Genomic DNA, 20,453 nt, shown 5'->3' with positions numbered 1-20,453 from the left:
CTTTAGATGTGTATGCCCCAGGTCATCCTGTGTTTAATGCTGGCTGCCAGACATTGCAAAAGCAGCTTTGCAGGAGTGTCTGAAAGCATCTCTTATCTGTGGGTTCTGTGTACCAACTCTACTTATACCCCAGCAGGTTTAGTTTTCCTCCCAAATATATAATGGCTGTTCAGAATCCCTCCTGCTATTCAGAATGACTCCTGTATTCTTGGATTTCGTATTTTGTGTCTGTGTTTTTGCTTCTTTGCTCCCCGTGGTGTCTTGAAGAGAATGGATAAACTAGATCCTTCTTCATGTCAGTGCAAAAATAATTGATGACATCCATCTTAATGGTTGGGAAACTACTGATGTTTTTATTAAAGCAGAAATTCTCTTTTTCTGCTTCTCATAAAATGGCAAGCCACAACTGCAGGCCTTCTGGGGCTCCTAGCCTTGTTATGCTCACTGCACCTCTCTTCACGCATAGCATTTCACATGAGAATTTATCTGCTGTAATTCTAGGGGCAAACCAACCAAGAGAAATAAAATGAATTCATGCTTTTCCACATTGTTGCAATCTTAAAGCCTCTGCCACAACATTTGCCTCAATTTGTATACTTCTTAATTCCTTTCTCACTGCTGCTTAGCATGCAAGTGCTCGAAAATATTCTGCTGGGGGCTATTTACTTGCAGGAAATTTATAAAAGAGTCCTGCCATGGGTACCTTCCGAAGTAAATGTCTCTCCCTTGTTCTTCTCTGCCTTAATGGAACAGGATTCTGGAACTTAAAAACCTGTTTAAAAATTTTATATGAATATCATAACTAGAACAAGAATGTATTTGGTTTTCTGGCACTACTTGGTTATATTGTAGACTGAAGTAGTGTCTTCTTTGCATGCTGCTGGCTCAGGAAAAAATGACAGTGAGATTCTTGGCTGAAAATCCCATTTCTTTCTTGGCTTGGACATTGTAAAGCTTTAGGCAAAAATGTCATAAACTCCCGTTGAAGTTCCATAAACACAGTGAGTTTGCAGCAAAGATCCTGCACTTTGCAAGACTGTCTCAAGATCTCTGCTCACCCAACCTGGGAAAACTGTGCAGCTACAAGACAAAATCCTATGAGAGAGGGAGAATTGTGTCCTAGACCCATCTGGACCCTACTGGTAGGAGCTCTTTGTGGCAACAGTGTGGTTAGAACTGCATCTCTAATCTGAGAGAGGAAGGTTCTGTGACACTGAAGTTTTCAAGGATTCCAAGAAGAGGCTCATAAAAAATAGAACTGAACTTGTTCCATCTACACACCTTGTGCACTGTCATGCATGTGGATGTGCACACATACATGGATAAAGACAGTTAGAAACAGTAAAAATCTTTATTGCTTTCTGATTGGTCCTCACTGTATGAAATATGTACATTTATTCTTGCTACATATAGTTGATTCATGTGAGTCACCATGAGGACTATGCAAATACCTTGGAAAAGAAAACATGTTTCTCAGCTTCAAGCAGAGAAGGCAATCAGTGTGAACTTCACTGCATTGTAAGGGTCTGTAAAAAAGACTAGTTGCTGAAACCTTAAAAACACCGGTTTTAGGGTAGTTTCCATGGAGACAGCTTCATAGTTACGTTGTAGCAGCCAACACTAATTACACCATATAATTGCTGGGGAGACGTCAGTCTCCATAACAACTTCATTGTGTGCTGCATGGCCACTAAGCTAAGTGACACAGGCTCCCTGGGGCACTGTTGCAATTTAAGGAAGCTGCCTTGTAAGAACAGCTGAGACTTGTTGTTGGAGATTTTGAATTGCCAGGTAATGGAAAATTTTAATATTGTGAGGGTGATATAAATGGCTGCAATTGTGTATCCACTGAAAAAGCCAGCTACACTGCTTTTTGGGCGTGACATGGTCACACAAAGTTATGTGTTGTGACTTGGGGATGGTATCACAGAATAATTTTTCAGCTGTGCTTAATATAATAAATCTAGTCTCAGCAGACATTAACTTCAAGCCCTAAGAGATGCTCTGAAATAATTTGTTTCCTTTTATCTGTTATGATATCCATTTGAAGTGTATGTTTGGTACTGGCATGTTCTTTAATGTAAGGCTAAAGGCAGAACCGTGAGCTTAGAGTATGTCTTTGGAAGATACTTTTTCATTCCTAGCCTTGACAAACCATCTCTATATGACTGACAGTACAAAACAACAGTTCAAAAGGAAATTTTTTTAAATCTAACAGAATTTTGAATTGCAGAGAATGTAGGTTTATTTGTTCCTCTGCATAAGAGATTGCTACTGTCCCAGGTTTTTATTTAGTCTCCTGGAGTTACTAGCATATGGAGAGCTGAGGCTGGGAGATGAATCATTATTGTCACAAAGAGAAATCAAAAGAATGAGAACTGTTTTGGAAGTCATTTCCGTTGCTAATGCACTGATGTAAATGCCAAAATTACATGGGAGCACTGTGCACTCTGTAACATACTAATGTAGAAAGCTCCAAAGTTAGCTAAGGCTGGGCTTCCAAAATCAGGAAAGATTTAGCCACATTCTTCTGCTTTTCTGGTTCTCTATTATTTTCAGAATGTTCCCTGTTGATTTTTAAATACCTTTGTGGGTGAAATGTCTCCAGGCTGTCTCACAGATCTTGAGCCTTGACCTCTACGGTAGGCACTGGGTGTCACACTTCAGGCGTCTTCCTTCAGAAACTTCAGATGCTGCCCCCTGAAACAGGTCTCTCTGTCTTTCTCTTCCTCCCCATCTCATACCAACTCTTTGCCAAACCTCAAGTGCATTCATTTCTCAGTCCAATTCCATGCATCTGTTTAAGGATTAGATTTTGACTTTCAACAAGTCAGAAAACAGCCATAGAGGTCTAGGGAAGGCAGACTTAAATGGATTATGTTCTGTTTCTGAAATTTGTGGTACTCAGGGAAGTCACATAGGCTTCAGACAATGTCAGGAGGTGGCAGTGGGCTGTTCTTGACCTATGCACAGCTAGCATGGAGAGAAAGAGGGCAGAGTCCAGCTTTTTCTATATGCATGTTGCTGTGCATGGTTGTTCTAAGGGGCCAGAACGGAATGGACCTCCCTTGCAGAGGTTTCCCCAACTGTTTTTGGAGGAAATGTTTGAGTACAGTGAGCTGTAGTCAGTTCTGTCACTGTCTTCCTGTGCATGGGACACACAGAGACTGCTGAGTGTGTAACCTTGTGACATTGCTCATAAAAGGCATTGCTCAAAATTGATCAGCTAAATAAATGTTTTTTAAAAAATATTTTTTCAAGTATCACATTTTTTAAAGCTTCTGATGGAATATTTTGACCTTTTGTAAGGTGTAATGGTTAGAAAGCCCTGGAAAGGCTGTCATTTTTAAATGGAAAAATAAAACCTTAAAGAAAATCAATTCTTCCTTGCAGTCCTTAGCATAACAACAGTAATAGTAGCATGTCACTTTCTTTCCATTACATCATTACTAAAACAGCATAAACACAGCAAAGAATGGCAATGCAGAGACTGTGCCTCTGTTATTCTTGTTGGTAGTATGGAAAGGGGTCAGTAGGGAGATTTAGTTATCTTCTCTGGGAATTGTTTGTTTATGAATTAGGTTTTCCCAAAGGAGCTGTGAGATGGGAAATACAATAGGAAATGGACTTTATACATGCATAGAAATACCAAAACTATAAGTGTCATCTGGGAGAGAGGCTGACGGAAACTTGCTATTTTTGCTAACAGATTTAAAAAAAAACCCCCTTGATTACGCATTCCAAAGTTTCCTATGCTATTTTGATACTGCTGATATCCTCCACAGAGTTCTGAATTAGTCATGAAAGAAAAATGTTTTACATCTGATAATGTTGACAGGGAACATAGGCACTTCAGGTGTGTTTATAGATTTTAACAATGGAAAATTGCATTGCATTTCTTTTCACTAAAATATTCCCCTTAAGCTGGGCATCCTCATTGGTTCTCACAGCCCCCTTGAACCTTTTCAGCAGCATTTGGGCTTTTCAAATATAAGAAAAGCAGCATGCACAAGATTTGTTCTCTTGTAGCAGTGACATTGGGGGCAAGGAGGGGTTTGAAGAAGCACTCAAGAAATGCACAGCTCTTGTACTGACAATAGCCTCAGTCTGCAATGTTCAGCATGAGAACTTCGGGCAATCTGGCATGGAAAGAGCAATCTCTGAGAACGTGTGGAGCATCCCACTCAACACCTCCCTCCATGGCAAAGGGCTCCACATAAGACCAGTGTTGGGCTAGTCCCCATCTGGATCTTTGGGCCAGTTATGGCAGTGACTTCAGAGTACACAGCTGGGTGAGTATTCACCTGCCTGAGGCCTATGTGGAAAAGAAATTTTGCTGTTGGATCCCCAGGGGACATTTACTGCTCTCAGGCTTCTCATCTGTTTTGTAAAGTTTTTATCTAGTGTACATGCTGTCTGCTGGAACCAGCTTTTTCTTTTCTCCTGGATGCCAGCTGAGCCACCACTGAGCTGTGGTGGTCATAGTTCGCCTGTTTGGAAGAGCATCCTCTCCTGCAAGGCAGTTATAGTAACTGCTCCTGATTGAAGCCCACTCATGGGCATCCAGCACTTGGAAGAAAGATAGGCATAGGCAGATGCTGAGCTCATTCCTTCCCAAGGAGCCAGCTCCTTTCTTGCCAGATATACACAGCAAAATGCCATTTTGGCTGTTAAATTCACCACTTAAGTGTGACAACGAAAATCATGATTGCTTCATCTGAATTATCTTCATGATCTCATGAGATGAAGAATAACTTGGAATGCCAGAAGGCTAGCTCTTGCTGAGCTTAATATAAAATGAAGTGTATTTCATGGTGGTATTTTGCAGCAGCAGAGGGTTAGTACAGCTGACTGCTGCTCAAATCTGAAAATCAATACTTCTCAAAACATATAGAAAAAGTAATTTTTTTACACAGTGTACCATATTATTGATCAGTAAAATTCAGTGTCTGAAAGAGAAGATAATACTGAGACTGACTAAAAGTAAAGAGAGGTGTATATTTTTTACAGGCTTGGATCTGCTTAAAAGGTTCCAGGGACTGAACAATTTCAGCAGTAGTAGACATTATATGGAAGTTTTTCTTGGAGAGAAAGGGAAAGACTAAGAACCTCCATGCCATGAGATATAGGTTTTGTATCAGCTAAGGTCAAGATAAAAATGCCTCCTTTTCTCTGATGTGCACATTGATGCCAGACTTGCTGCATCAGGGGAGAATCATAAATTCTCCCAAATCCTCTGCCATCATCCAATACTTGATTAAATCTTATCTTAGTCCAATCCAGTTTTTGTCTGTGGTCCTAGTAGGTAGAACTTTACAGTTGTGGTTGTTGTTGCTGTTAAAATATTTATTCTATTGCACAAATATTTAATAATTCATAAAATATTAGTGAGATGATGAATCACATTGCCCTGTCAGGTCCTGAACTTACAAGTTTCAGGGGAGAGGCTAAATGTCAGGAGCCATTTAAGGCCTTTGCAGTAATGAGGCAGTATATAAGAAAAAGAGACTCCTTGGCAGGCTGAAAAGATACAGGAAAAGTACAATTAAGCATTATAATGCATGAAGCATCTACAGGAAACTGGGGGTGTTGGGTCTTAAATTTGGTGAAATAGCAAGAATGGGCAAAATGCTTCTCAGCAAATTCAAAGAAAATCAAATTTTTTGGGGATAAAGAAGCCTTCTTGTGTTCCCCATTAAATGACTTTTGTTGTCTTTACTTGGCAAAGCTTCAGCTGTATGGATTTTGCCTCTTGTTTGCAGAACTGACCTGAACAGATGCTGTTAGTCTGGAGCATGTGCACACACCTGTTTGAATCATGATTGATCGTGTTTCCATATCAGCAAAGCATGCTCAGGAACAGCAATTACAAGAATTGTGCAGGCTGTTCCCTTTGTGTCCTTAGAACTGGAACTCTGAAAGTAATGACAGTATCTGAATTACAGATGGGCACATTTAAGAGAAATAGTTAAAATATGAGCAGAGGTACTGTTAAAATTGGGTTCTGTACCACTTCAGCCACTTTATAGGCTGAAGATTGGCATCACTGCTTGAGCTCTTAGTCTTAGAAGGGAAGATGGATGTCTTGGCCATTATCTCCAATAGTCGAGGAGAAATTATTCTTCTTATGGCTTTGTCTTTGATCAGAAATTCTGATCTTTATGTCTGAATGAAGGTAATGTGAAGTGGCTACTTGATGTTCAGAAGGAAATCACTACAATCACCATAACTTTCAGCCCAGTGTGGTATTTTCCAGGGAGCAAAGAGTTTTGATTTTCTTTAAATGAATGAATTTTTTGGGGGGAAAGCAGAATAAGTTATAATGTGCTTGTTGTAGTTCTGTCCTATTTAATCAGTCACATATGTTTATGTATTTCTGCAGTGTGTATATATAGTACGCGTTTATATGTAAATGCATATATAGATACATGTTTATACATTGATAGATGTAGGTCTTGCTGAAAAGGAAATTCCTCTTTGGTCATTGTAATTGTGACCATGATATCCTGTTTTTCATAAGAGGAGAATTTTTTTACATAGATTCTATTAATTACACTCCAAAATCCACATATCCTTCTTTCCTTACTGTACTTTAACATTGTAAGATGTTTCTGCAACATAAAATAATCATCATATCTTTGTGGTGGCTGTTGTAAAGTTTAAAAAAGAGAGCAACACTGAAGAGACAAAATTAAAATTAAGGCCAGGAGTCAAAATGGCCATCCATGAGGTATATTTAAAGTCCTGGTATGGCTGAGAGCAGCAAGACAGGTGGCACATACCTCAAAGAGGTGAAGGCAGTGGATTCCCTAAAAGAGAATCAAAGGCAAGAAATGAAACCTTAATGGCTCATTTTCTCCTGCAGCCAAACTGCTGATGAGATGCATGCCGTGCAAGCGCAATAGTTTGGCCACTTTTTTCTCATACAGAATTTAAAAAATGATGAAGTTAGACAGCAGTTCAGGAGTTCTTTTGATATTTACATGATGATCAGGGTTAAAAACTAGTTACTCTAGCATATTAATCTGAAAGGATTGTACATTGATCATGTATTAATCTGCTAAGACAGGATGGTCAATGACTTTGAGGAAGATTTAAGGATGCAACCACCTGTTGGTCCCACCTTGCACTTATAGGATCAGAATCATGGTTGTATTGGTCATCAAATCCTGGAAACAAAAAGAACTTTCAGAAAACAGCAATGAAAAAAATCTTCACAAATGTGATAGAAAGTAGAGGATGCATACATAATTCTTTAAATACTGGAACTGCATAGAGGTACTCAGCCACAGAAATGCAGAGGATTATCTTCTCTCTAAGCACCTACTAGAGCTAATTAGAAAATCTATTTTCTCATAGCAGTCAAAAAGCTAATATATAGAAATACTCATCTGCAGTACAGAGATTATTGATTTAGATATTTGTAATGTAAAAAAGAGAAACCACCTTGTAATATCATATGTAATCATATGTAATAGATGATTTTTCTAGAGGCATTTGTCCTGCTTTTGTTGTGAAAATGTTTTCGAGAGCAAGTTGCTGATTGTGTGTCATTTGATCTACCCTCTCCCTCTGCTTTTAGTATGTTCTGTATATTAAATGTAACATGTAGGTGATTTTAAGCTTTGTCAGAATCTGTTCCTATGAAAAACAGATAGACTCATTTACACTAGAAATAAGTTTTATCATTATCATTAAGCATTTGACTGCTAAGGCATGTTGAAACTCTGCCTGCTTTTGAGTAACAATGCATGGAATTAATTGTGTTCTTAACCCCCAGAATTTACCATCATTGCTTTTATAATGCTAAAAAAAAAAAAAAACATAAAAAGAAGAAAGATAAAATATAAAGAAAGGGCAGAAGAGAGTAACCAAAACCTTCTTTTAGAAAATAGATGCTTTAGAGAAGGAGATGAGTTCAGGCATTTGGGCATTTATGAAATAAACATTCTCAAATAAATTTACAGCAACTGAGAAAACTTCTGTGTGGCTGGATCAAAGCTGTGTGGATCATGAAGGTACTGTCACTGTTGCCATGGTGCCACTGTTGCCATGGTGCCAGCATCACCAGGTTATCCTTTAAGGAGCAGCTTGTATTTCAGAAGGGTTAAAGGGTTTTCTTCCTTCAGAAGAGTGGAGCAGAGTCCTCCTATGAGCAATGTGCACCTAAGTATGCTGTAATGCACGAACTCCTTGCATTGTGTGCTGATTTCATTGGCTGACAGTCTCCAGTTAAGTCTGCCAGGGGATGAAATCCCTCAGGGCATGTCTACACTTCGATCAGGCTGAGGGTAACACAGCACATGTGCTCCAGTTAGTGTTAAATTGATGGGCAGAATTGAGAGTGAAGCCTGTTTTTGTTTCCCCTTTCCTCCAATCTATTTCACTTTGGATTGTTTCTTTGCCTTGTTTGGGCTTCTCAGCTTTTCAGGCAGGATCATGGCATTGTTGTTTGTTCTGGGAAAAGCCATTATTTTAGTGGTTCAAGGTTAAAACTTCATTACCTTTCCTTGGAAAAAGTTGTGTGGCTGATTGAAGCCCTTCCTTGTCAGTGCATTTTCTAGTAGTGCTCCTTCAGGGGCTGTATTATCACCTGAAGCCCTTATGTTAAGCAGCAAATTTTGTCTTGCTTTTTGATTGGTAACAACATACCCTCAGAACAAAATTGAAAGGTCTCAGATTTTGTTTCATTGTATTGATTAATACAACTAAATTATTATCTAGGGAGAGGAGACTTTAAAGGAGAGTTGGTCAGAGGAATTTTGCCTGAATTTGCTGTATCGTTTTTAACCAGAGATTGACCTTGGTATTGTAAAACAGATTTGTGAAGTGCCTTTGAGCTTCTAATGATTTCATGGAAAGTTTTGTCATTGCAAAAGCAATATAATTGAAAGCTTCCAGGGAGGTTTTTTCCTGTGATAGATCATCTCCAAAGCTGACCTAAAATTAAATAGCGAATGCTACTTTGATTTTGGTCTGTTTCTGCATGCAGGATTCATTCAGATGCTTAATTCTGCTCACAATGGAGGACATCTCCTGTGCACAGTATCTGCTGCTTTTAACAGTGCTTTATTTTGTTTGATCACCATAGGAAAAAAATAGGGGCTTTTTTCTATACACTTTGTTTATTTTTTCCCTGCCCTAATTGCCAGCAATCCAGTCAGACTTGACATTAGTTCTAGTCCCATCCTCTCTTTCTTGTGAGGGAGGGCATGTACCATGTTTGTCATACTTAGCAGGGATTTTTGCTGCCAACTCATGTGAGATTTCCAGTGACAGTACCAGCCTTGCGCAATCAGTGAGCTTACAGGTGGTCATTGGTGCCTCTCCTTAAACACTGCTGACTTTCTGCAGCTTGAAACCTCACAGTCAGCACCTGCTCTATAAAAATCTCTCAGGTCTGGGTTATTTTAAAAAGACTTGCCAGTGCATGCTGGACCACATCAGTCGGGGTTTGGACAGCAGAGATCCCAGTCCCTCAGTGTTCTCCCATGTATTTGGCTGTCCCAGTCAATGCCTTCATCTGTTCATCTGGTTCTGTAGCTGCTGGATGTGTGTGAATGAAAGTATTCTTGCTAAAGTGCAGAGAATTTACCCATCTGGCAATGTTTCCTTGTCTTAAATTTGGATGAAGGAAAGTGGAGGAGAGCTAAATGCAAATGGTTTGTAGACCACCTGAGATGGAAAATGTATGTAAACAAAGATAAATGGTATTAAAAGGGTAGAAAAATCATGTGAATTAATGAATACAGAGGATGGCATTAAAATATTAGTTGCTCTTTTTTTCTAATCTGAAGATTTTGGGGGGTTTTTGACATACTTCCATTCCTGGCATGGAAATATTTTGTATGCTCATGAAACATATGCTTACTCTGAAGTAAACATATGTACAAAAGAGCTCTAACTCTGAAATCTGGAAAATTATTTCAGTGTCTGTTCCTCATGAAAAAAAATATGTGAAGTTATTGATGTTTGACTACTGTAATTTTTATCTTTTTGGTAGTGCTGGATTATCTCAATGTAGCTGTTTTCAGTGGCACTAACAACAATCCATTTCCCTGGTGATTTTTGATGATTATCTTAGCAGCTGGTTAAACCACGCAGAAGAGGGACAGAACAAATATTATGTCTATAAAAAGCTTGATATTACTTTAATTCCGACAGTAGAATGAAAACAAAGGTTACGTACATCAGAATCGTTTTCCTGATGTTTTGAGAAGATGACCCAATGGTAAATAGAATGATTTATTTTGAACAGTGAGTGAACTTGATGAGCTGTTTCAAAACACTCTCTTCGGAAAAAATACGCGTCTTTGTAAGGACAGAGGTTTTGGCAGTTTGGGGAAGTGAAGTTACAAGGATTGGCTCTGTGTACACAAATTAAAGAAAACTTTTGTGAAGTATTCTGTGTTCACAGTGAGAACTATGACATTTAACTTCTGAGCAGTTTAAAAGTTTCAGAGAAAACATAGTTTTATATGGAATGTACAAGTAGAGTGGGAATATTAACAAATCATGGCCATGTCAGGACTTAATCCCCACCATATCTTTCCATTCCAGATAGAAAGATTAAATCAGAATCTAAATTTTGAAAATGTCCTCATCTGTGTTCTTGTCTATATAAACAACATCTTCCTGAACAACTCAGAAATGCTAGATATTCAAAATCTACAGCCAGCTTCGGCAGCCTGAAAATCTTTCTCTGAAGTGATTGTAAAATCAGGGCTGAAGGGGACCCATGATAGCTTGGTCAAGAATGACACTTTTATTTGGACAATGATGTCTGGTTTGAACTGATCAAAACTGGACACTCCAGAGTCTGTGGTATAACCACAGCTGGTCAGTGGAGAACTCGAGGCAGCAAAGAATGCAGAGTTCCACATTCCTCTACTCTCAGGATTCAAATTTGTGCATTGCCAAGGACCAGGAACTCTTAGGATGCCATCTCCTGTCATCAAGCAACATGTCGAACTTATCAGAGTTTTCTGATGTTATATGTTCAAGAAAAACGTCTAAGAGGGAAGCTGGCTCAATAATTATCTTACCTTTTCTTAAGGTGTACAGCAAGAAATTATCCAGTCTTTATTTTTTGTTATCTGTAAACTAAATTAATCTCTTATTCTAAAATAAATTCCATTTCCCCCCTTATTTTCTAAAAAACAACACTTATGAGACAAATTTTACTTTCTTTGGAAAGCAAAAAATTTCTTTGGAAATTTTTTCTTATCTGACCATATAGTGATAGGAAGAAAGGAGGAAATTCTTCACATCATGAGTTGTGCAGTGATCTGTCTGTCAAAGTTCCTTGGGAACCCTTTAAAGCTAGTGGCAATTGTGCCTCCCTCCACTCAGGAATCACTAAAGCAGATTTACAAAAAGCAGACACATCAGAGCACATTTTTTCCTATGCCTACTATTTGCTTGTACAAAGGTGATTTTATGTGCTGAATTTGTCCCTACTTGTGCAACAAGTTCTTCCACACATTGGGATATTTCTGCTTCATGGATCTTAGTCTGTTACCTAGTATTTCAACAATGCCATTGTTTTTCTAGTTGCCATTATTCATTGCCTGGTAAGGGGCAAACTCTAGAGCTCTGGAATTGAATTAATTTCTTTGGATCCTGAGGTTGAGTGCTGTGTTGCCCTTGATAGGAGCTTGTTAAATGTAAATGGAAATGTAAGCAATGTGTGGAATGTTTTATGGCACCTGAGCCCTTCTCTGTTTCCATGAATAATGGGGACACCTGAAGTTTTTACCTTTTATATGGGACCTGAATTTGAGGATCTCCTGTTACCAATAAGTTTGAAATCTCTAACTGGCTGAGTTGCTCTCTGTTTTTTCTCCTGGTCCCTGTTCAGCCCTTTTACTAGAGTATTTATGGGAAGAATATTGGAGTATTTATGTAGTTTTTTACCTGACTATCCAGGCTCAATCTCTTATGTGGAGGGGATCAGCCCACTCTCCTCAGACCTAATCCCAGATAAATATCCATTACAAGGATACACTTATTTCCTGCAATGCTAATATACATTGGAAGGAACTAGAAATGGTTTTGGTTGAGGCATAAAATACAATTTGAAATGCCAAGATTTTTGGTTATTTTTAAAATGACTTGTGAATAACTCAGTGATTGGAACTACAGAAATAGCTGGAATCAAGACAAACAGGTGTTAATAAAGTGTTCCTTTAAAATGGGTCTTATTTTCACAGTACAATGGAATGACAGAATAAACTTAGACTGATTTAAGTAACAGTCTTAAGGGGAGGTTGTTTTGTTTTGTTTTGTTTTGATTTTTCACGCAAGGAAGGGATTCAAATGATTTCTTAGGAAAAATTTCAGCTCGCATGGAAATGTTTTGTTAAGCTTGAATTTTTTTCCTAATCATCGAAAGCTGTGTCAGAATTTTGTAAGAAAATTTCCGGGTATGAATGTTTTTAAAGTAGCTTTTGTAATACTGACTGGTCACAGTTCCTTTAAAAGTGGGCAGAGTCCATGGAGCTATTCCTGTTTCCAAAATAGTTGGCATTCAACCACCCAGCCTGTATAATTTGATAGAATTAGTGACTGTATGTCAAAATCTTGGGGAGCTTTGTTCAAAATAGGCATATTATAGCTAATTAAAATTTTCCTTTCCACCTCTTAGTTTCACAGATTCAGCATCAAAATATATTTGGAAATCATTAACTTCAGTTTGCCCTTTAACTTGCTTTCTTTTGTCTTGAAAGCTCATTCCTTTTACTAAAGCATCTGAATGCCTAGGAGGACAACTGTGACCTTTAAAATGAAGAAAGAAAGATTACTGCACTTAGCTTGTTGTGAATTTATTTTGTTGGTTTTTCTTTTTTTTAAGGCCATTCAGAACATCAGTGTAGGTGGGATTTTTTTCAAACTAAATGTGCACTTAAAACACTTCAGATAATACTGAAATGTACTTAAAGGAAAATTACCTTCTCTACTGTGTCCCTAGGATTTAGATTCTTCCCTTGGAACAAATTACATTGTTAGCTTCTCTGAAAACTTGTTTTCCATTTTTAAACATATTTTTCTTTTAGATAACTCATCAAAGGTAGACATTTTAGCAATGTCTTTTCCTTTTGGTTTGTTTGTGATTTGTTTTTTCTTTCCTTACACACACTTACTTCATGCGGTCTTCCAACCCACATTTTGTTTGTCTTTGGCACTGAGAGACTCTTACATAATTTCTCAAAAATACAACAGTGTTCAGCTGTAGTAGTCCAAAAGGCTACAGCCTGCATTTTTGCGGAGGTTTGGGATGATCACAGTAGAATGGTGTATTGTTTCTGATAGGGCCTGTTTTCAGAGGTTTCTTGAATGCCTGTTTCTCTGCCCTTGGCCTCTTCTCAAGCTTCTAATAAACAGGGCTCAACAAGGGAGTGGGTGACACAACTTTAACTTGTGCCACTTCTCAAACACAGCACTTCAGTTTCTTTGAGGAGATGAGCTTAAGGAAAAGAACGCTCTGTGCGTACCACAGCTGCCATCCTTTGTTAGTTGCTGTTTACATGGTCAGTAATTGGTATTGTATATTTTTATGTAATAAGTTAGCATTAACTTAAAATAAGCTCAGTACAGTTAATTCCACAAGCATTCACACCAGAGTAAATGAGAAATGGTTCCCTATAGGTCAGTGCATCCGCTGCACTCTTTGTAAGGGGAGAACCCAGCCCACTAGGACAAGATGCAAACGTATTTTAGAGCACTGGTTTAGAACTAATGGATATTCAGCCTCACAGCTGGCTTTTAGGTAAAGTGCATGAAAGATTCAGCTCCTGAATAGTTAACTTCTACTGTTTGGAGTAGGTGTCAGCTCTCTCTGGCTGCAAATAGCTATGAGACAGGCCACTGAATATGCACAGCTGGAATATGATTTTGAGTTTTGTAGCGTAACTCTCTGTTTGTGACTTGTCTTTGTTCTCTGCCAGTCTCTTTTGGGTATACATGTTAAGTTGTATGTTTGCTTACATGTATAGATACAAGGCTATAGGTGTAGATACATATCTTTGATTTTTCCCTAGCAGTAGGAGCTCACTTTTCCTGTTGGCTTAGAGCTATACAGCAGTGCCTGTGCTGTACACTGCTGTGGCTGGCAGTGTGAAAACATTGAAGTCAGATGAAGTTTGTATCAGGTGTATCTGTGGTTGTATTGGTACCAGCAATTTGCTTGCTGAGCAGGGATGGAGTGGGCCTGCAGTCATGTGTTATCCTGTCTGGATCAAGTCTATCTCCTGCCTCATTTCCTCTGACAGGGGCCTGGGCTACAGGCACATGGAGAACAGTCAGGGTGTGAGTTATGGTAATATCTAGGAAGAAAAAAGCCACCTGCACACCCACCTGAATCTCCCTAAAGCAGAAAACATCCCCAGAGAGTCCAGAGGAAGCACACCTTGTGTAGTCCCCACTGAACACCTTTGCTCCTGTGCCACTGCATGGTCTCACTGCTGCATTTAGATTGTTGTCCCCTCTCCACCTAACTCTAGAGTGGGACTCTAGAGAGATGCACAACCTTCCCTTCATCACCTGCCACTCCTGCATGTGATCCTCCACTGATTACACTCCAGGCAGATTCAGAGCCTGCCTTTTAAAATGTGGCCATAACAATTGTAGCAGGTGTTGACTAACAGACTGCTAGTCCAAGCCCTGGTGCACAGAATCTACTCTGAAATGGCATTTGCTTCCCTTCCCTGCTGCACACGTAGTAATGCTTTAACAAGTAATAGATTACAGAATGAAGGTTCTGCTGTCTCCCCTGGGAGTCAACTAGGCAAACAATGATTAGGAAATCTTAGCTGATAATTGTTTAAATGTTTTATTTCTTAATTTCATCTTTTTCCTTGGGCAATTTTGTATTAACCTAAATAGTTCCTTTCATTCCTCAGTGCTTGTGTTTCCCAAGTTTTGTAAACCACTACCAAGTCTTCCTTTCCCACAGGCATTGCTTATCCTAACTGTTGACTGAAAATCAATCCCCCCATCTAATGACTCTGTCACTGTTCTTTGAACTCTTTCCATTTTACATTATCCATCTGGCAGCAAAACATCCAAAACTGCACGCAGGCTGCAGATGTGGTGGTTCCGTAGCTGCTGAGGCAGGGATCTGTTACAAACCATTGCAGGTCAGGATCGGGCTGTTTCTGGGATCAGTACTCAGAAAGCAGAGTCATTTGTCTCTAGTTTCTCTGCCCAGGACGCCTGAGGGTAATGACAGCCTTGTAACATAAACCTATGGAAGTTGTGTTTTTTCCTAACCCTGTACCCCTAATTTTTGTTTTGTTTTTATACACCTATAAACACATTTCAAGCTCTTGTTCTCCTCAGAAATACAAAGCTTTCCAAACCTGGGATCCAACTGCTCTCCCCAGTCTGCTGTCAACAAGTAAAAGCCAGCAGGCTCCTAGGTCAGGCCAGCTGGGATATGTGACAAGGGATCCCCTGCTCTGGTTCTCTGCTCTGTCCTGGATTCTGCTGGAGTCAAAATTGAATTGTGATGTGTGACTATCATACTATCTTCAACTAAAAGAAGAAGATATGACTGCACACACGGAAATTGAATTTCAGTAAAAGTATTTTAGTTTTAATTTGTGATATCACAAGTTCACAAAGTGTTTTTTCCTTCTTTTCAATTTAACAGGTTATCACTGCTAGCTTATCACCGTTCTTCTTTGTCATGACTGCCAATGTACTAACAATTTCTTGGTAAGTGCCTACATGAGCTTTTTGTTTAGCAGTAAAGATGAATTTTCACACAGTGCTTCATGTGGAAATATTTTTAAATGTCAAGTTCTATTGCTGTCAGTATTATTTTGCATGTAAGGAGAACCAGGTGTACAATGATGGATGCAGTACAGTAATAGAAAAGTGTTGCTTCTGCCTCTGTGGGAGAACATGGACATTTTAGACATTAAGCCTAACCATAATTCACTCAGCACATTTTACTGGGAGGCAAATGGACCCTATAGGCAAATAAATGACCCATTCAAAGTCATGCTGCAATTTAGTTCTGGAACTGGAAGCAAAACACAGGAGTCAAGGTTTGCTGACAGTATCTTTTTAACCAAGAGGATGCATTCAAGTTTCCCTAACACACTGTGCACTGTGAATGCATAAAATTAAACTGTAGAAAAATAATGATAATAAACTGTTTCCAGAGCTGTATCTGGATTTTATAATGTGTGGCCACACAGTACAAATTACCTAACCTGAATTTTTTAGGTAGTAATATAAAGGCTTGGGTTGCAAACTCCTTTAGTCAAAGGCAGTGTTTTTGATCTATGTTTTGTAGCACACAATGAAAGGGAATCACAGAGGATGGCTAATGTTCCTAAATGCTTCTGCCATGCAAATAACTTTTCAATATGGGGTTAGGCATGTGTCTCTGAGAACAGATTTGTTAATAGAAATAAAAATCCATTTACTTTTGAAAAGCTTTAAGCTTCTTTCTTTCTACTTGATTCATGATTCATTCAGTTTGATTGCCATCCTAAAGATTCAGCTCTGCACTGAATGGAATTTGCATATCCTTTCTTCAGGTGTGATAAGAGACTTATAGAAAGGAGAATCTCCAGTTCAGACTGGCCCCATTTACTTATGTGTTAATATGGATTCCTATCTGTATTTTAGGCACATGTAGTCTCAAATGCTAAAGTAAGTTGTGCATTTAGGAAATACATGCTGCTTGTGCATGTCAGAGACTTAACCAATGTCAAAGCACCTACAAAACACTCCTAGTCTAGGCCATTAACTTGCTGCTCTTCACCATGTTTTGCATGTGTTTGTACAGGTCTGTCACGCGTGTGCTAGAGGCAGGCTTTGATTATACATCTGTATTCACTGACATGTGCACTAAAAATGAATGTGTACCTTTATTAATGTGTATCTTTGTTAATGTGAGCACATAGACCCATAGAGTTGCACACATGTCACCTGCCCTATATGGACTGAAACTTCTATAAATGATGAACACATCTGTATGCTTAAAAGAAAATTTGCTTTAGCCCTTGGGCTACTGTTACACTTTGATTGTCATAATTAAAAAAAATAAAACAATTTATTTTATTTATTTATTTTTGAAATTTTAATTCTGTTAGTGCTTGTGCATTGGCAGTGCCTTGACTTAGCAGCAAAGCTCTGGAAATAGTTTGTTGGATGATAGCAGCTGCAAAGTACTCATGAGAACATTAATCACTGAGGATTTTAGTGCTGCTCTAGTGTGGTCATGGACAATATCATATGTTAATTTTTGAACTATGGGCAAGTGCAGTTAGCTGCCATCCCACTATAAACAGAAGCTAAAGAGTTTTCCACATGGGAAATGAAGGTAAAATCAAGGGCTGGCATTTAGCTATGGTTTTTGCTCTTCTTCATCTTGAAGATAATAACAATGGTTTCCATTTGCCTAGTAATTTGGATTGTAGGGGCATGTGGATCCCAAGATTTCAAATCCTTCACAAAGGCATTCTTCTTCTCTGATGTAAGACATATGATGTTAAAGAACAACTCTGGTACAGGCATCTTTTTACAGAACAAGGCTGGGCAGTTTATTATCTTTTGTATATAATTTCCAGTCTCATTTTTGAAATGGTATGCCAGAAACAGATTTATTTTTTAATCTGTGTTAAAAATTTAGAGCACAACACAACTATAGAAACAGGAAAAGAATTTCTAAGGTCTTCTGTGTGTAGTGTTTTGGATTTTTTTTTTCCTTTAGGATAAAGGGTATATTATCCAACCATAGATTCCAAAGGAGTTAATGCATAGGATGTATTTGTACTGAAGCTGAAATAAGACATGGGAGTTAACCCTCTCCAGAAAAAAAGCACTCAGAAGTTGTTACCAACTGCAGGTGGCCAGACTCAGTGGTTTAGACCCTTTTTGAAAAGCTTGCAGCCCTTGCAGCCTTTTGCTCCTCGTTAGTAATTCCACACCAAAGCTATTCTGTCTTCCCAGTGGACTGTCACAGAGTGCCTGTAGCACCTACTTTCCAGGGCTGTTTACTGTGTAATTGTAGGATGTTATGCTGTGTTATACAATATTTTTTTCCTCTCGGGAACAAGGGCAATTATGTGGTTTTTAAAACAGCTCACCAAAGCTAAGATTTAAGTGAATATAATGCTATTAGACCAAAGAGCCTTCAGCTTTACATGCTTTTTTTTTTTTTCCAAGGGAAAAAAAAAGAGTACCCTTAGAAATGAACTTAACAGAAGTTTGTTTTGTTTATAAAGTTCAGTAAGGAGCTTTTCTGTTTCATAAGCTAATTAGCCGTAGGGCTAAGATGAAAGGTCAGTACACTTAGCTTTGGACTATTCTAAAAGGGGAGAAGAATCGGCATCTTACCATATTCCTGTCAGCTGTGAGAGATAACAGAGGAGACTTGGGGATTATTAACTATTGCATGCATTGAGTGGGTTGATAGCATATTTAAGTGAAGGTTTTTGTAAAACCATTCATCCTGACTTGGAGCCCTGCTCCTAGGCTGACTCTTGGGGAGCAGCCTTAGTGCCACGGCTGTGCTGTGAGCAGCACAGGAAAGAAGTGCTTGGGCACATGTGTCTTTTTGGCTGGGGCAGCTCCTTTCACCTCACCAAGAGAGGCAAACACAGGAATTTTTACTGGCCTCACTATGCCAATGGGGTCACCCCAGCACAAAAAAGGTTTTCCCAGATTTCACCTTGTCCACAAAACCTAAGCTTTACATCTCCTCCTGGTGTTGTCAAGTGGCAAGTTTTCAGGACAGAACACAAACAGAAATTGCAAGAGGGAATCAATAGGCTAATAAGGTTCAAACTCTCTTGCCTTCCTTTCCTATTCTTGCTAGTGTAGGGGTGTGCAGCTATTCTTGTAACTAGGGGCAACCTTCTCCATTTAGATTCCTGTCTGTGCATTTTTATTGAATATCACCAGCCCTAAAATACAAGAAAGGTAGTTTCTGATGAGATCATTTAAATGAGATATTTTGGGTTTCAGCATTTTCTTAGCAAGATAAATGAAAAAATCACCTGGGTTACTGTTTCTAGGTTGGAAAGTGTTTAGATAAAACAATACTTTTTTGTATCAAGTAGAAGGACTTGCATGATGCTAAGTTTGTGATATACTTTGTTTACAGCCTTGTGATCGGTGGAGTTGGAGAAGCGTTGCTTGTTTACACTGAAAGGACAGGCACATAAAGAGGAACCAGATCTCACCAGCTGGAACAAAGCTGACTTGCAGCCTAGAGACACTATCAAGAAAAAAAGTGGCAGCAGGAATGAAGAAGTGCAACCAAACATGAGGAAAGGGACCTATTTTTTTTTTTTTTTATTAAAAAAAGAACCTATGCTATTAATAGTGCTAGTAAGGGAGCAGCATAGCTGGCAGAGATGGTAAGGAGCCTTTGCCTCAAAGCACAAGACCAACTATATCAGATTGATGTGGTAAAGAAAAAACTGCACTGTATCATGCTGATGGCTCTGTGTGAGCACCACTCACTAGCAGCTTCTTGCACAGGGGCACAGGGAACTAAACTCAGGAAAAGCAGCATTCCCCACTGTATGCCCCGGGTGGTTTTTTTTTTGGTTTATTTTGTTTGTTTGGTTTTGTTGGTTTTTTTTTTTTTGTTTGAAGCAGACAGCAGGTCATACCAAACAACGTATAAATTCAGGATCTGGAAGGATTGATTTTGCCTCGAACTGTTCTGTAAGCAGCAAGCTGCCACACACAGGTCTCTAGTCATGTTGTCTGAACTGGCACAGGGACTGAGGCCAAAGGGCTTGTGGAGATAATCCCCTTCTGGAACTGTGGCAGTTTGACAGCTTTTCAGAAAGGGAAAATCAGCAATAAATCTCAATGTCTGTAGTGATTGCTCTTTGTAATTTTTTTTCTCTCCCATTCACTGAGATTTCTCTTGAACTCTGCCAATTTTTGTCAGCTGGAGGGGGTGTAGGGACACGTACTGTTCCCAGCAGTGGTTTGTCTCTTAAATTATTGCAAGAGGAAACACAGAACATGAACCTTGAATGAATGTCATAAAGAGTGTAAGGAAATTAATCTCAAGAGTTCTTAAAGTAATTTCTCTTCTGGTTGCTTAATGGCTGTTAGAAGTTAGTCTTGATATATTAGAGCCTGCAGTCTATGTGAAAGTAAAATTAAATGATGAGTTTATATTGTGGGAAAGGTCTACATGGTAAAAGGAACTTGATAACACATCTTCAGTGAGGAAAGGGATTTGTCTTACTCGATGTTAGACATGTAAAATGTAGTCCCTTAATCCAAGTTGACCAAGTTTCCTTCACAGTCAATGGAAAGAGGGCTGCCCTCACAGAGATGATCTTTCTTGAATAGATTGCTATGTTAGGAAGTGCATATATCTCTGTAGATAGAAACTGGGTAACCAGTCTAGACAAGACACATGGTTTCTACAAGGCTACAGTTACTTGAGGCTTCAGTCTAAGATGGGC

The 20,453-nt window shown here is 38.9% G+C and overlaps 1 protein-coding gene across 3 annotated transcripts in view; it reads left to right on the top strand.

Annotated features, from left to right (window-relative positions):
- Window positions 1-19,843, top strand: part of TMEM241 (transmembrane protein 241) — a 54,899-nt gene extending 35,056 nt beyond the window's left edge. For all 3 annotated transcript variants that reach the window (XR_005955984.1, XM_041477662.1, XM_041477661.1), the window contains 2 exons: window positions 15,653-15,717; window positions 19,124-19,843. Coding sequence is in view for 2 of the 3 variants with exons in the window: in XM_041477662.1 (XP_041333596.1) it covers window positions 15,653-15,717; window positions 19,124-19,184 (126 nt within the window). In the remaining variant the exon portion in view is untranslated. The remainder of the gene's footprint in view (window positions 1-15,652; window positions 15,718-19,123) is intronic.
- Window positions 19,844-20,453: the final 610 nt, after the last annotated feature.

The sequence above is a fragment of the Pyrgilauda ruficollis genome, unplaced genomic scaffold (genome assembly GCF_017590135.1).
Source record: "Pyrgilauda ruficollis isolate IOZ18807 unplaced genomic scaffold, ASM1759013v1 scaffold41, whole genome shotgun sequence".
NCBI lineage: Eukaryota > Metazoa > Chordata > Aves > Passeriformes > Passeridae > Pyrgilauda > Pyrgilauda ruficollis.
Note: the sequence above shows the minus strand (reverse complement) of the source record. Positions and strands in the feature narration are given on the sequence as shown.